Below are 17,732 nucleotides of genomic sequence, written 5' to 3' on the forward strand. Positions count from 1 at the left end.
GGGTTCCACTGATCCAGAAATTATTTTATCTGAGCGTGAAGAAGCCCACTCCCCATGCTCCAGCTCTAAGGGTTGCAGGAAAGGATTTCAGACAGTCCCTGGATGGATGATTCCCCAAAGCCGCAGGCGCCGGCAATGGAACATTTTCCAAAGAAGGTCAGTGGGATGCAAACTTAGAAAGGAGCAAGGGCCTGAGAGTCAGGGCTTAGGGCGGAAGCTTAGTGCTCGAAAGAAAGGTAGACCGAGCAGTGCCCAAGACTTATGACTCCAGAACCTAACGCGGCGTGGGAAGGCTAGAGAAAGCTTGGAGGCGGGGCCGGGAGGAGAAGGGAGGGCGCATGAGGCGCGGGACTACAATCCCCATCAACCCCCTGGGATCCGGAGAGGCGGCGCACGCGCGAGGGGCGGCCCCCAACTCCCCCAGTGAGGGAGGGAGGGAGGTCCCCGGCGACCGCTGCCGGAGCTGGGAGCCAGCTGCCGTGGGACCTGTGTGCGCTGGGCACCGCGGCCGAAAGTGGGCTCGGGCTTGCAGCGGCCACTGGCTGGCGTTGGGGCCAGCCCTGCGCGGCTGCGGAGCGGAGCCGGCCGTGGCGCGGGCGGCGCCCGGTCTAGTGCTGGGCTCCCGGAGCGGGGAAGCTGCCTGCCCGCGGCTGCAGCCCCCGGCGCCTGCAGCCTAGATAGGGATGCGTGAGTTTCGCCTCAGCTCCCGGGGCAGGATGTGGGAGTAGGACAAAGGCTGCCCGAGGGGGCGGGGAGAGCAGCTGCCCGGAGCACCAGCCCGGGGCTGAGCTAGCGGAGCCGGCAAGTTTTCTTTACTATCTTCCCACTTTACAACTTGCCAAAAAAAAAAAAAAAAAAAAGGGCCCAGGGCCCGGGAGAGCAGAGCCAGAGGGGAGGTGGCGTTGCAGGTAGCAAAATGGGGGTGGGGCGGGGGAAGATGCCCAGGGTTCCAGGGGCTCGAGAACCAGCCCGGAGCCCCTCTAGTGCACTGCCCCGCTGGAGAAGGTGGAGGGGCTGGGGGCGGGGGCGGGAGCTCGGGATCGGCGAAGTGGGGCGTCCCACAGCCCCAGTTAAAGTTGTCTCCCTGTGCCCAGGTGCGCCCTGAGATCCCCGGCAGCCCCGAACCCCAGCAGAGAGAAGCGAGGATGGATGAGCGATGGTGGGAAGGACACCTGGCATTGGATATCCACTGTACGCTCAGAGAAAAGGTCAGTTTCTTGCCGCCACCCCCCTCCTTTGCCGGCCGAGCTGCTCTTTTAGGGGTGACGGGATTGTTGACTCCTCGTTTCGCCCTCCCGCTGTAGTCCTTGAGCTCAGTTCTGCCGGGTGACAACTCTGAACTCCGACTTTTCTTTTATTCGTGGTCTCTGTCTTGCTCATTTATTGTTCCACACCTCGAATGAGGCAGAAATGACTGTCTTGTGAAATTCTAGCCAGATCTTTGTGCGTATTGATAACTCTTGGTGTTTAGAATTTAGGGACTTTGGAAAGCAAAAAAAAAAAAAGAAAAAAAAAGGAAAAAAGAAGAAATAAAACAAAAAGCCCTCCTAAAAAACAACTAATCGCCGTGGGATGTGAGTCTGCATCCAGGGGGCTGACTACCCAACCCACAAGCCAATTAAATTGACTGCTGCAGACGCCTTGGGGGAAAGAAAGCTAGGCTCTTAGTAAAGGAGACACAAAGCTCGGTGGCCAAGGCTAGTGGCAGAAGGGGGAAGCAGGTGGGGAAAGGTAACCAAACATGAAGCAAGATGAAATATGATCTCTATCTCACCCTTTATTCTCTCCTTTCTTCTCCACCCCCACCCCCCATCTCCATATGGGCATTGGAAAGCTAAAATGGAACAGATATGCTGGAAGCACCTGTCTGTGCTGGTACCCCCATTTAAAAATGATAAGGGCTTTTTCTGATAGAGGGAAGATGAGTTTTTTTTCCTAATGGCATAGACCAATGCCTACTCCTCAGGAAATAGAACTTATAGTTTCCTGATTACCTTTGACTTCCAATGGGCCTGATAAAACAGATTTCCCTTATTTGATTTGAGAATGGGAATAGGAGCTACTGAGTATTTTCTTCTACTTGAAGAGCAGTTTTATTTAAACCACTTAAAATGTTTGTATAAATTTTATGTGTTGGAAAGTCTTGGAATTTTCTTTTTACAACCTTAGTTGTGTTTTCTCTTCAACACCCATTTAGTATCAGTAGTTTAACTTTGTTTAGAGGGAAAAAAACAATTTTCTTTTGTGAGTTAAAAAGTGAACAAACAGCTCATCCTGGCATTTCAGGTGAGAGTAGCTATGTAAAATTGACTTCACCTTTATTAATACAGCCCTAGGTTTCTTTATTGCCAGTAAGTTCTTTCCCTCAAACCTTTTTAACAGATGTTAAGATACTAAAATAAGGCAGAAGGTGTTGTGGAATAGTGGGTCCAAATTCCACTTTTGACATTACACATTACTCTTAGTGCCTCAGGCAGTAGCATGCTATAGGTTGGCAGAGAAAGTTCCAACCTGTGTTGGTAGAGGGAATTTCCTCATCCAGGAGTTACCCTGTATGAATGAAATCACAGATCTAGTCCCTGGGGTTCCTTCTATCTTTAGGTGGATCATAGATTTTGAGCTAGAAGAGAATTTAGAATCCTTCCAATCCAACTTCCTTCCCCACTTGGGATGCTAAAAGGCAAAGGAAAAATTGGTTCATTGAGCCTTGGCTGGGAAAGTGAGGATAATCCAGGGGCCAGGGGATGTCCCACTCTTCTTCTGGAGGGTTTACACTTTTGAATCTTTCCCAGTCTTGGGTTTTCACTGGTCATCCAACTCTCATTGTTCTTGGAAAAGCCACATTCTTTGGAATATTGTAGTTGAAAAGACGTTAAAGGCTGTTTAGTACTGCATTTAGGCTTATAGATGAGGAAAACTGGGATCCAAAGATATTAAGTGACAGTCAACATTAATTAAGTGCATAGACTCTGCCAAGAGCTATGTATGCTAAATACAAGGGATATAAAGACTAAGTGACACAGTTCCTGCCTTCAAGGAGTTTACAATGTAACAGGGAAGAATTATCTAAGCCACTGTTTTAAGTAATAATACTTAATAATAATGCTTAAGTATAATAATACTTAATGCTATAATTCGAGCAACCAGTAGCACATTTTTGCAATATTAGGGGTACAGACACATTGACCCTTGCCCTTTTGAAAACTGAAGTTTCAGTTGAATCAGCTCAGTATTGCTTCATGAAGGGGAGAATTAGAATAAAGGTTTTCTGCAAACTGGGTCAATGTGCCTTCATAAATAGTCACACCAGAGCTCCTCCACGTAGAAGAGAGTGAAGCAAAGTAGCCCACACAGGGATTAGTCCCGTGACCTTGGCCTCAGTAGAATCAGGGTCTAACCAACTAAACTAGTTAGCCTCTCATCAGCTTGGGTAATGGGGAGTTGACTGGCCACTGTAATAGGAAACATTCTTTCTTTCCTTCCATTCTGGGAGACCCTTTTCAGATTCCCTGACCCTCCTTCCTGTTCAGACTAGTAGGGCGGTGCTTCACCTTGGCCTGGTGATCACATGCTCTAAACACTCAAATTCCTCCTGTTGGATCAGTCTCTGGCCTCATTAACTTGACTGTGATTAAGAACAGGCTTGAGAAGCTGACATCTGAGCTTTTTGCTTGGGAGAGCTGGGACTCAGGAGCTTCTTCCAGCTCAGTGCTCTGGGATGGGAGGAGACGTCCTTGTCCCATTCCACTGAGTATGAATAAGATATTGTGATGAGGAGGTGCCTAGAAAACTTGAGAGTTCAAGTCTGTAGGTACTTTCTCACAGTTTCGGTTGGTTCTTCAAAGTGTTGCTATGTATGGGGGAGAATTAGAATGAGGATTTTCTGCAAGGTCAAGATGCCTTCGTAGTCACACCAGGGCTGTTCAGTTTAACCTTGAGTCAACTTTGACTCTTCCCAGCCCCTCATCCCACATGTCCCACCCGTTGCCAAGTTAATGTTTCTGCCTCCACATATTTTTATCCAGCCCCTCTTCATTCCCACTACAACCACTGCCCTTCAGTCCCTCCTACCGCCTCCCTCCTAACTGATCTTCTTGCTTAGAGTTGATCCCCTTTGCAGTCTCTCTTTCATACCACTGCCTGAGTCATTTTCCTAATGTTCCACTCTGATGTCATGGGTATCTCCACCTGGGTGTCCTGTAGACCCTCCAGATTCAATAAGTACAAAATAACTCATTATTCCCCCTCCCCCTCCTCCCAAGCCCACCTCTTTGATCATTCATTCTCTTTCATCTTCAGTTTCTCCTTATTTACTGGCTCCCCCATCCTTAACTCCCCTTAATGCTGTCACCCCTCAGTCTGCCAGCCTATATCTTTTATCCCTTCCTGGGCAAACTTCCAGGAAAAGCTATCTGTACTTGGTGCCTCCACTTTTTCACCTTCTGAAATTGCCTTCACTTCTGAAACTTCTCCATTTCTTCAATATTAGCAATAAACTATTTGATAAATCTAATGGCCTGTTCTCAGTTCTCATCCTTCTGGACCTCACTGCAGCTTTTGACACTTAGCCACTCCCCTACTTCTGGATACTCTCTTCTCCCATCTTGCCTTCTGTAATGCTGCTCTCTCTTGATCTTCTTCCCTGCCTCTGTCTCTGATTTTCAGTGTCCTTGGCTGAATCATTGTATGTGTCCTACCACCCAACTATGGAGGTCCTCCAAAGTTTGTCCTCCTATCTCTAGACTTCTGTTGATAGATTTGGCTTTTATATCACCCACACATTGTATCCTTCTCTCCCAGATAGCTCTCCCTTATGAGAAAGAATAAAAGAGAAGAAAAAAAGATCTGCAAAATTAACCCAACATATTAAAAAAGCCTGATTTTATAATTAATGCTTCACTTCCATGGTCCCTCACTAATGCAAAGAAGGAAAAAAGCTTCTTTTTATAAAATCTTTTCAGCTTTCAAGGGCCCAGAGGTAATCTCTCTTCAGATAACTACCATTTCCATCTACCCAGCCCTCTTATGTCTCCTGAACATCACGAACTGCCTGCTAGATATCACCTGGATTTCTCCAGGCTCCTCAAGCTCAATACGTCCAAAATGGTTCATTTGACCAGCCCCCTGGTCAAATAAGATAATATTTGTAAAGCATTTAGCTCCGTACCCAGTACCACATAGATATTTATTCCTTTCCCCTAAATCTACCCCTCCACCAAACTTCCCTATCTCTGTTAGAGGCATCCCAACCTGTCTAGTCCCCCAAATGTGAAACCTTGGAGTCATCCTAGATACCACCTCCATATCTAGTCATTTGACAGGCCTTGTAAATTCTTTCTGAAAAGCATCTCTCACATCTGTGTCCTTCCCTCCACACACTGTTGCTGTGGAGTGTTTGCCAACCCTTCTTACTTGGACTAGTTCAGTAAAACCTTATTTAACCTCTACTTCTGGTGTTCTCCCTCCCTCTAGTCTCCACAGCTGTCAAAATACTCTTCCTAAAGTACAAGTTTAACTGTGTCACTTCCCCCCTTACAGTGAAATAGACATTTAAAATACATTAAAAAGCCATTCTCTAATGGTCAAAGCCAGTCTCTAATAGTCTGTGAACCAACAGTTCTCAAAAGAAGAAATTAAAATCAGTAATTACATGAAAGGCTGTTGACACCCTCAGACTCCTTAGAACTGATGAAGATAACAGGCAACAAAGGTCAGTGTTGCAGGGGCTAAGGGAAAACAAGCATCCTTCCACACTTAATTGAATTGTAAACTGGTCCAGGGGTGGGGAACCTACGGGTCTGGAGGCCACTTGTGGATCATTCTGGAAAAATTGGAATTCTGGAAAACATAAGAAAAGACACTGAACTCTTTATTCCCTTTTGAGCCCACTGTTAATGTATATATTAGGTGTGACAAAAAGAAAGATCCTATATGTTAAAAAAAAAAATTCATAGCATTCTTTATGGCGGCCAAAATGTTGGAAGCAGAATAAGTACTGTGGAATGACCAAATAAACTGTGGCCTATGAGTGATTATCATTAGGCCTTAAGAAATGACATGATGACTAAGAGGAATTCAGAGAAATACGGGAAGACCTGTATGAACTGATGAAGACTAAAGTGATAGAGAATTCCTGTGGTTCAGGCTGGCAAAAGCTTTCACAAGTTGGGCATGGTGGGGGTGAGACACACCTCCTCTGCCCACAGCTCCTGCTGCATCAGAAGATAGAAGATAAATGTGGCACATTACTTTGGACATAAGAAGAGTTGCAGTTTTCTGCAATTTCTTGCAGAAGAAATTTCTTGTAAATAAGCTCAGAAATTTATCATTATACTCAAAATGTTCGCTAATTCAGGTTTTCAATGCAATTGTTATCGCCAGAGTCACTGTACTGGCATTTGAAGCACTTCACAATGTGGCTTCAGCTGACCTTTCCAGACTTACTGCACATGCTTCTCTTCAGCCACCCTGTACCATCTGAGAATTTGCTTGCTTTACAATTCTTCTAACTGTATTCCATCTTTGACCTCCAGACAGTCCCCCCTACCATCCCCAAAGAATACCCCCTCCTCAGTTTTTTGCTTGTCAGAATCCTTAGCTTTCTTCCAGGCTCAACTCAGGTGCTGACTCCTAAGGACATGAGATTTTCTCAGGTTCCCCCTGAGAATGAGGGTTCTTCCCCTTTTTAAATTAACTCGCACATAATGATAATACTAGTAGCTAGCATTTACATAGCGCCTATGTTCTAATTTCTCCTGGGAGTGAGGGTTCTTCCCCTTCTCAAGTTAACTTGCTAATAATAACAATAATAATAATTGCTAGTAATTACATAATGCCTACTATGTTCTGATTCCCCCTGGGAGTGAGGGTTCTTCCCCTTCTCAAATCAACTTGCATTGAATAACTAACATTTATGTAGCACCTACTATATTCCAGGCACTTCGCTAAAGGCATTAGAAATATTATCTGTAGAAATGTTGTATGCTTCCAAGTAGAACGTATGTTCCTCAAGGGCAGCAACTATTTTCCTGCTTTAGCCTTTTATCCCCATCACCTAGCATGTAGTAATTGCTTAATAAGTGCATATTAGATTGAGTTGGTATAATGGATAGAGTGCAGGAGGACTTCAGTTAGAAAACGTGTGTTCAAAATCCTACCTCAGACTACTATATGAAATTATGAGTAAATGGGTTAATCTCCATTTTCCCAGTTGTAAATCAGACACAATACTTGAATTGTCTGTCTCATTAGGTTCTTGTGAAGAAAGCACTTTGATACCTTAAGGTGCTTTATGAACGTGAGTTACTGTTCAGAGCCCTTTGGTGGTTGCCCTTTGTCCTCTGAATAAAATTTAAATTCTAGACCTCTTGCAGGGGTGTGAACATTTTTTTTCCAAATAATTATTTTTTTAAGCAGTTTCCCCCCTCCCCATTATCAAATTTTTGTTTTTGTTTTTTTTTTACCATCCTCCACCCACTGAAAAAGAAAGAACCCTCCTATCATATAACATAGCCAAGCAAAACAAATTCCTACATTGGCCACATCCAAAATTATGTTTCTCGTTTTGTATATTAGTCTATCACTTCTCTGCCAGACACATAGTAGGTGCTTAATAAATCTTGATTGATGAAATGGACAGTGTCAGTCATCAGTCCTCTGGAATCATGGTTGATCATGGTGTTCACAAGACTTATAAGTCTTTCGGAATTGTTAGTTCTTGTAATATTGATGTTACAAATATAAATTATTCTGATTCTGCTGGCTTTACTTACAAAAGTTTATACAGGTTTTCCTAGTTCTGTCAGGAATGGTCACTTTTCTTACAGCAGAATAGTGTTCCATTATATTCATATTGTTCAGCCACTTCCCAATTCATGGGCACCCTCAGTTCTTTGCCACTATTAAAAGAGATGTTATAAACATTATTGTACATAATGCTACTTTTTCTTGTTTCCTTGATCTCTCTGGGGCTACTGCCTACTAGAGTTATTAATGGGTCAGAGGACATACACAGTTTATTAACTTTTAGGGCATTTTCCAAATTGCTTTCTGGAATGTCTGGACCAGTTCACAGTTGCATTAGCAGCACATCAATGTGCCCAAAGTAAATTTGTCATTCACATTTTTGGTCAGCTTTGCCAATCTGACTAGTGTAAGGAACCCCAGAGTTGCTTTGGTTTGCATTTCTCTAATTATTAGTGATTTGGAGGGGTTTTTTTTTTATATGCCTATAAATAGCTTGTGTTTCTTTCCTTGAGAACTCCTTGTTCATATCCTTTGACTACTTATCAGTTGGGCATTGGGTCTTATTGTTAGAAATTTGAATCAGTTCCTTTTTATCTTAGAATGGATACCTTCATGAGAGAGACTCGATGCAGTTTCTTCCTTTCAGTTATATTTGTTTGTACAAAACCTTTTTAAGTTTATGTAATGAGACTTGTCTATTTTGTCTGCTGTGATCCTCTATTCCTTGTTCATAGACCTAAAAGGTAATTTCTTCCTTGTTCCCCTAATTTGCTCATGATGTGACCTGATCTAGGACATAGATCCATTTGGAGTTTTTCTTGGTATATAAAGTATGAGATGTTGGTCAAAATCTAATTTCTTTCATATTGCTGTCTAGCTTTTCTAGCAATTGTTGTTAGATAGTGAGTCCTTATATAACCTGTTGTGTTATTTTTTTTTCCATTTTGGTAATTGTATTTAAATATCTGTTTCCTTCATCATACTGTGTGTTTAAAAACCTTCTGAGACTGGGTCCGTAGACATCACCAGATGGCCAAGAGGGTCCATGACACAAAAAAGGTTAAGGATCCTTGCTCTGCATTCTAGCTCCCCTTACCTATCCAGCTTTTACCTCTTTCTATTTCTAAATTCCTGACAAATTGGACTTCATTCCATCCCTAATCATGTTGCCATCTCCTGTCCCCACAGCTTTACTTATGCCCCTTGACCATCATGTTTGAATTACCCCTCCCCTTCTTGTCTCTCTCTTCCCTCACTTTCTTTAGGGTCCATCTTACCCCAAAATGAAAGGTTCCTTCTTCCTCAAATTTCTCAGTACTTTGCCCAACTTCCAACTTCCTTTATTCTTTTCCATCTTGTACCCATATCATATCTAATACCCAGCTCCCAGTTAGACTATAAACTCCTTAAAGGCAAACATTTATGTTTGTAGTGACTTACTACGTGTAGCATTTCATAGGACCTAGAGTTCAAAGAGACGTCAGAGGTCATCCAGCCTGTCTCCCTCATTCTGTAGATAAGAAATCTAGATGTTTCATGAATGTTTGGAACAGGGTGGTAGAAAGGAGGTCTGATTTGCAGTCAGGGAATCTTAACTTGAACTCTGCCCAGCTCCTCAATACCTTTTGTGATCTTGGAACAAGTTATAATCTCTCTGAGCCTCAGTTTACATATCCGTAAAGATTTGGGGGGGTTGACCTTTGAAGTTATCCCTGTGAAGTCACCATGCCCTTTGTGAGTTTGCATTTGGTTAAGAACAGAACTATCAGGAACAGTTAGCATTTAGCAGTTCCACTTAACTGAAACAGTTTAAGTGCTTAAAGCTTCTATTTTAAATGCAACGAATTCAGAGGATGACAAGGTCATTTAGGCCTGAAGTAGGTTAGAACTAGTTTAAATGCTATATCTATCCTCTCTGGATTGATTGGCTGGTCTCTGAGGAAAAGGTTGGAAAGAAACTTTGCAGGAATGTTCAATGCCTGTTTTGTCTTGCTAAGGCCTTTAGCTGCAGGTGGTCTCTAAAGAAAGGACTCAAGCTACAAGGCCTGACAGTGGATGACAGGTTAGCCTTGAGTAACCTGGGAACAAAAGCTTGTAATTTGTCACACAGGGTTCAATGAATATCTGCTTGGCTGCCAGAAGGAAGTGGTTTCCCCCTTATCAGATATTGCTCTCAGCAGGTGGGCATAATTAGAAAATTACTTATTAGAGGAGGAGCAGATGCACTAGTGGGGACCAAAGTACAATTTAAGGATCTTAAGTAAGTAGCTCTAAGGAAAAGACACACACTTGGGAGAATAAAACAAAATTCTGGCTTTCATAGGTGGCTTTGCTTTCTTTCACTAAGCTTTTTAGTAGCTAATGAACAGGCTGGTGGGTAGACTTGAGTTTTATCTGACCCCCCAATTAGGAAATGACCACCTTTCTGGAAAGAATGTTTAAGGATCCTTTGCCTAGTGATTTAAGAAATCAGCCTCATAGGAGACCTCCAGCTTAGAAAGGTTTTCAGATAATCATCATCTACTGTTGTCAGAGTTCTGTCTTCATGCTGCTAGGCAGTGCTCTCCCCTGGGCTTCTGCAGACCTATGAGGTGATAACATTCCAAAAACAGGACCCTGACTCCTGGGAGCTTCTGACCCAGTGAGTTATGCTCCATAATGGGACTCTGGTCTCATCTTGCCTGAAGTGCAAAGGTAGTCTTATGGAGTGGAACTGGTAAGGCCCTTTCTAGCCAATCTGAGGATTCTGGTACTTTAGGTGTAAGGTAGTTATTTAAGAATATCCGTGTGTTTTTCTTCCCTCATTGGTAGAGAGAGATCTCACTGGGCTGAATTTGTACTTACCCATGCTCTGACTCCTACTGCTCTTTGAAACAATGAGGAATCAGTTAGCAAAAACATCATGTATCCATAAACCTAAGTTTTGCTTTGGGAAACTAGAAAAAATTGACATCACACAGCAGAGCCAGGATTTAGAACCTGGGTTCCTGGACTCCTAGTCTAGAAGTTTTGTTTTAATTTTTTTTTTAATCTTTTCCCGTTCACCAACTTGAATGTGCCTAGAGCCCTCCTGGCCCAGGCCTGTATTAGATGAGTGACCCAGAAGGCCCCTGAACTGCTTTTCCATATGTACGTTGTTCATTACTTTCCATCCCTTCTTAAGACCCCACCCCCAACCAAGGTAGGATTTTACCCAGTGAAAGTCTGGGTGGCCATACCTCTGAGAGAACCTGGGAACAGTAAGTGAAGAGCGTGTTTTTCTTTAGTACTTTGAACACAGGCTTGTCAGTTTATATGATGATGCCGACTGTTGACTTTGGAATAGCTATTCCAAGGACATTATAGCCTAGGCACTGAGAATTTTGCAAACGAATCTATTTCAAAAGCAAATACTCACCCGCAATGGTCTCTCTGCTGCTTTTCAGTTAGTCACTGAGAAGCAAGTAGCCATTATCATCCTGACTTCTATGAATGGGAAGATCAAGACAATCTATCTAGTACCTTGGTCAACTCCATGGAGGTTTAGTAATAAAGCTACTAGGAAGGCTGAGGTTGGAGAATCACTTGATTTCAGGAGTTCTAAGCCTGAAGTAGCCAAGCTGATCCTCCCTAAGTCTGGCATCGAAAGGGGAGGTCGGGGTGGAAGAGGGTGGGAGGGGCGTGAGAACAAGGCTTTGTAAGGGAACAGGTCAGAGCTCCCATGCAGATAGATCAGTAGTAGGATTGGCCTATGAGTAGCCCCTATACTTCACCTTGGAGAAACAGAGACCCAGTCTCTGAGAAAATATGTTCTTTGTGATAATAAAAGCTAGCATTTTTTAGTGCTTTAAGGTTTGCAAAATACTTGACTTACCTCCTTTGATAACTTTGTAAATTTGTTCAAATGTTTTCAGCCATGTCTGACTCTTTGTGCGCCCATTTGGAGTTTTCTTGGCAAAGATACTAGAGTGGATTGCCATTTCCTTCTCCAGCTTATTTTGCGGATGAGGATACTGAGGCAAACAGGGTTAAGTGACTTGCCCAAGGTTACACTGCCAGTGTCTGAGGGCAGATTTGAACTCAAGAAGATGAGTCTTCCTGACTCCAGACCCAGTACTCTATCCACTGGACCACCTAGCTAACCTAATTTTGTAAATTATGAGGCCCTAAATAAGGGTAAGCTTTTATTATCCTGAGTGAATATTCTGTTCCCACATAGAAAAAGAATTTTTTAAAATTTCATTTATTTGAAAGACACTTTTAAACCATTTAATTGTTTGGTTTTTTTCCTCAGTTACAGTGAGACAGAACCAGATTCAATGGTCTGTTTGTAGGAGAAGGCAAAGTGGGTGGTTTGAAGTTCTATCAGTCATGAACTAGAAAACAAAATCTCCAGTTGTCCACCTCTTAGATATATTTATGCTTTTTCATACCAGCAAAGGTCAGAGCCTTTTTTTCCTAGCCCCCCTTGATCAATTATATGGTTTATTTTATAACTGAATCCTTCAAAGTCAAAAGTAAGCTATCCTAAGGAGCTGCCATTGTGAAGGTGGGTAGGTCACAGGAAGTGTTCTCCAGAACGCTATTACTCTAGATTTTTCACATTCTTGGCATTGGACAGGGCCACCCAGGCCTCTGTATGGTCTGAATTTAGGTCATTTCAACCAATACTTATTGAATATCTACTATATGCCCACTGGGTTTGTTTAATTTTTTTTGTTTGTTTTTTGGGTTTTTTTGCTGGGTGGGGAACAAGGATGGAGCTGGTACAAAGACAAGAGAAGAAATTATATGCATATACTTACAGTCTGTGGAAGATAAGGCTGAAACTTGGAGAAAAACACAAGACTTGATATAATAATCATTTTTTCCTTCAATATGAACTATTTGTGGATGTTCTAAAAAAAAAAACAAACATATGACTTGGGACAATACCACAAAAACTTGATTGTTCAAGCAAAATGTGAGACTTGATAAAATTATAACCCCAGATCCAGAATGGAAAGCTGTAGGCTTATATGAACTTGGTTCAGTCTTGGAGGCCTCTTAATAATCATTCTTCAACTTGGGCTCCCCAACTAGGATTTCTCTTGAGAAAATTGGAATTTGGCCAAGATGTATGTCTCCAACAAAAAGCGTCCATAAGTTCCCTTGCAAGCACTCAAGTTAACAATACACTGAATAAAGATGACTTTATGTAAGAACAGAACATTAAGCACAACAATCTCACAACAATATTCCTGCACAGTCAGAATGAGTCTCCTCTCTCCAATCTGCTTCCACTTACCTTGGGGTTGAGCCCCACCCCCCAAAAAGAAAGCACTTGGGCCTGTTAAAGAGAGTAAAACCATCTCTTCAGCCCAACTCTCTAGGAACCTTAGATTCTCTAGGCTTAAGTAGAGTGTAAACTCCCAGGGAGGGAAAAGCCCTGGGTAAAGAATGGGCCCCTTTTCTCCTTGACTTACATATCTATAAAACTCACAGTGTAGTAAAGGGCGAATCCAGGTTTGTTTCTCCATATTGTGTTTCTATCCCTTGCTGTTCCTCTGCCTTGCCTTCTCCTTGGTCCAGCAACTCTTCCTACCCCTTCTTTCCAGAAGGCCTGGTCTACAGACATCTCTGTTTCTACAGTAGCTGCATTGCTGCGTGTGTTATTTCCTACAGCTGGGCACATTGGATAGCACATAGGCCTGGAGTCAGGAAGACCAGAGTTCAAATCCAGCCTCAGATACTTCCAAGCTGTGTGAGCCTGGGCAAGCCGCTTAACTTCTGTTTGCCTCAGTTTCCTCGTCTGTAAAATGGGGATCATAATAGCACCTACTTCCCAGGGTTTTTGTGAAGATCAAATGAGATAATAGTTGTAGAGCGCTTAGCACAGTGCCTGACACATAGTAGATGCCATATAGATGTAATCTCTTATTATTAAGATAACAATAATGCCTCTGTTCACCTGCTAGGGCTCCCGGAACTCCTTTATTTCTTATGCTGTAAGTCATGATCCCTGGGATCTGATGTGACGTGGTAGATTCTATGAGCTTGACCTCTGACGCATCTCCTAGTCTCTCCATGCCTTATTTTCCATGTCTGTTAAATGGGAATATTGAGGGAGGTTCATATTAGCAAACCTTTTAACTCCCTGTGGATATAATACTAAGGGCTCCAGAGGCCGAAAAGAAGCAGCAGAGACCTCGGCCTGTAGTGGCACTTATTTACCCTTTTAGTTCAGGGGTTTTTGGTGTTGGGGGCCCCTTTGGCAGTCGGGTGAAGCCTGTGGACTGAGACCCATCTCAGAATAAGGATTTTTAATTCATAAAACAAAAAGCATAGCATTATACAGGAAGGCAATTATATTGAAATATAGTTATAAAAATATATTTTTTAAATTCGTGGACCCCAGATTAAGAACTCCTCTGCTCTAAATGAAACAAGTACATGTAATCATTGGGATGGATATAAATGTTCCTGATAGTAGAATATAAGCTTCTCTATGAAAATACAGAAAATAGAACCATAAAACTCACAGATGGTCATGGTTTTTTCATTTTCTGTTCTTTGTTATATTGAAATGTTCATGTTTCTTGATTATTGAAAAGTTAATGTTTGTCAGTGTTTAATAATAAAGCAAAATTTTAATTTTAGAATAACATAGAAAGAATTCTGACAAGAGGTAAGATCTTCATGAGCTCTGACATTAGTCATCAAATATTTGAGAAGAGAAAAAGGTTTCTCTCAAAGGTTTAGATACAAACTTAAGACATCAGAATTGTTACAGTTATACCTAACATTTACATAATGCTTTAAAGGTTTGCAAACCACTGTTAAATCCTCACAACAATCCTGTGCAATTAAATACTACCCGTTTTATTCACATTTTGCAGACAGGGAACAGAGGCTCCATTAAGCCAATTAGTTACTGTAAGAGGCAGAATTCAAATCCATGTCTCCCTTGATTTCAAGTCCAGCATTCGTTTTCACTGGCCTTTTATTATTGGCTATGAGATTTCTGTAAAGAAAAGTAACGCATTTCCGTAGAGATTTTTTTTTTAACAGCTTACAAAATACTTTCCCTTTCAACAACCCTGTGAAGTGGGTAGTGTAAGTAGCCTCATTTTATGGGTGAGGAAACAGCCTAAGGAATTACATGACCTACCCAAAGTGACAGAGCTAGGCAGAACTGGGGGTTAGGACAAGTTCCCAGACCCCAAATTCAAGGCTCTTCCCACTAAGGCTACTATTAGTTCCCCTGGGGTCTGGAAATATACTTAATTTCTGCCTCTGGGAGAACTTCCAGAGGAGGAGGATTTAATATCCCTGCCTAGGACTAACAAGCATAACTTGGCCTGGTTTCAAACATTAGGTTTCTAATGCAAGGAAATAGAGAGACACTTCCTGAAAAAGACTAAGCAGAAGACTTGTTGCTTATGTTTCCGATAGTTTGGGTCATTTACAATTGGTTAGAACCACAGTGCTGAGAAGGCACTGGTTCATGGGCTTCGAGGCCCCTGGGTTTTCACACAACTTCAATCTGTGGCCAAAGATGATCCCAAAGTCTTGTTAGCAGTTTCTCACATGTCAAAAGAGAGTAGGTTTATGGTGAGCTCTTACCCTCTGTATCAGCAAAGCTAGAACAGGGGAGAAGAATTCGTGGGATTGAGGGGGAGGAAGTAATTTAGTGTGACTATAGGATTGAATTAGGGGTATGTGGGGTGTTCAAGGAGGACCAGTACCTCTGGTGTTGAGGGCTTGCCTTGCCCTTTTCAGGTCTGTTCATCTACCTTTGGTGTCTACCTGGCACTCACCTCTCACCTGTGGTACCAAGAAGCTGTGGCATATGCAGCAGCCACACCCCGGTAAACCGACTCAGCAGATGGGGTAACCGATAGGCCTCAAACCTGTGGGTGAGTTAGGGGGTGTCAACCCCAAGAATGAGAAGACTTTGCCCAGTGTAATGGGTGGATGAGAACAATTTGTTCCAATGGCCATGAAGCAGGCACTGTGGAGCACTTAGAGTTTGGTTAGACATCAAAGACTCCAAGATCATCCACTGTATCCTGGATGACTGGATGAGAGAGTGAGACTGATGACTTTGTGCAACTCTGCCTCACTTAAATACAATTCTTGAGCCAGTCAAAATATCACTCTGTGATGTCATTGATTCTCTTTGAAAATGAGGGATAAACAACAACAACAATAACAGAATTGAATAAACTTAAGTACCTGATGAGTAAAGGGTATTATGATGTCAGTAATCTTACGGATTTTGTGATACTAGTTTACAAAGTCCTTTTGAATTTTTACATTATTAAAAAAAATTAGCCCCTTGAGGGCAACTATTATTTCATTTTTGTGGGAGTGTATATCACCAGTATATGGCACATTGATAGGTGGTTTTAAATCCTTGTTTAATTGGATACTTGATTACTTTTTATCTTCCTCAACACTATAAAACATGCCAGACAAGTTCTAATCTCTCTTTAACTGATGGAGACATGAACAGAAGAGGGGAATTGACTTGTCCCCCCAACATAGATAGCAAGTGGTGGTGAAAAATCAAACCCAAGTCTGACCTCCAGGTCACTGCTCTTGACACTCCTGGGAAGGCCTTCTCAAAGTTGTCCTAACCATTTCTTCTTTTTCTTTTTCTTTTGTTTTTTTAGGGAGCTAGGAGACATAGGGATAGTGTAGAAAAAGAAAAGAGAGGTCATCAAGATATCTTTTTTTTTTTTTTTTTTTGGTTAATGTTTGGAAGACACCAGTAGGAATACCAGAAAGAAACCCAAAGGAAGTTTTGAAAACCACAGGTTAAACTTATAAACTTTAAAAAGAAAAACTTTTATTTTATTAAAGACTTTTAAAAAAACATAATAAAGACCTGTAGTTTCATATGTAATCCTCCTTTTCTGTTCTTTGTATGTGGAAATGCCTGCTTTATTCGGTGTTGATTTTTTTTTTTTTAAACATGCTCTGTAATGTGGAAGTAGTGCCCTGGCAGAGATAACTCTTTACTGAGAATAAGTCTTCCCCTGCTTTGCTTTATAGAAATGTCATGCTGAGTGATGCAAGCCTGACTGGGGGAGTGGGTACACAGTCTGCCGCAAGCTGTTCTAGTGATGACAAGTCAGTTTTTCTTACCTTTAATCTCAAAGTTTCCACATTTTGTTGGTCATTGTTGCACATACTCTTACTTCACATTTATTTCTAGCTCTTGTGCAAATGTCAAATGTGACACAAAATTTGGAGTTGCAGGGGAACTTTAGTACTTTCTGATGATGATAGTGGCTTGCATTTTATACACAGCCCTTTACCTTTTGCCAAGCCCCTTAAGTTGCTTTACCTTAAACCTCACTGTAGCTATGTGATTGTAGGGACTATAGGCATTACCCGTCCTCATTTGACAAATGAGGACACTGAAGATCAGAGAGTAGATTGTGAGTTTCCTGAGGGCATAAACTATCTTTTGCCTCTTTTATGTATTCCGAGAGTTTAGCACGGTGCCTGGTACATGGTGGGCACTTGATAGATGTTTATTGAGTGACTGAGAGATTAAGGGACTTGCCTATGGTTACAGTCAGTCATTGTGAATACAGGTTTTCCTGATTCCGATGCTCTGTACACCGTGTCTCTTTTTCAAAGAGGTATTCGGAATGAAGGCCGAAGGATGAAGATGAGAGGTAATCTTTAGTGTGAGAGGAGGCTTAAGGTTAACAGTTTTGATATATAACTTTAGCACTTCATATAGCTCTAGCAGAATCACTGAAGTAACCAGGAATGCTGTAGTTCCAGTATGTGATTGATCATCCACTGTGTCCCGTGTTAATTCCAAAGTGCAAAGAACCCTGGGTCTTCTTGGATGGGTGTGTGTAGCTCGCACCTCTCAAAGAGTCTGCAGAGGTGGGAGCGCCCATACTAGACTACGAGTCAGAGGATTAGGGTTCCACGGCCCTGGTCTCGGACTTATTAGTCTGACCAGTAAACTCTTTAAAGACCAAAACTACTTTCATTTTTTG

At 42.1% G+C, this 17,732-nt stretch overlaps 1 protein-coding gene across 2 annotated transcripts in view; it reads left to right on the plus strand.

Moving 5' to 3' along the window:
* The first annotated feature begins 655 nt into the window (after nucleotides 1-655).
* The window catches only part of CCNJL (cyclin J like), a 51,509-nt gene continuing 34,432 nt past the window's right edge, over nucleotides 656-17,732 (plus strand). Inside the window, exons 1-2 of one of the 2 annotated variants that reach the window (XM_027841838.1) lie at nucleotides 656-687; nucleotides 1,095-1,208. In XM_027841838.1, coding sequence (XP_027697639.1) covers nucleotides 1,146-1,208 — 63 coding nt within the window. In that variant the 5' untranslated portion in view covers nucleotides 656-687; nucleotides 1,095-1,145. The remainder of the gene's footprint in view (nucleotides 688-1,094; nucleotides 1,209-17,732) is intronic. The other variant, XM_027841837.1, reaches the window with a different exon arrangement.

This window comes from Vombatus ursinus, unplaced genomic scaffold, assembly GCF_900497805.2.
Source record: "Vombatus ursinus unplaced genomic scaffold, bare-nosed wombat genome assembly UNPS02014863.1, whole genome shotgun sequence".
Classification (NCBI taxonomy): domain Eukaryota; kingdom Metazoa; phylum Chordata; class Mammalia; order Diprotodontia; family Vombatidae; genus Vombatus; species Vombatus ursinus.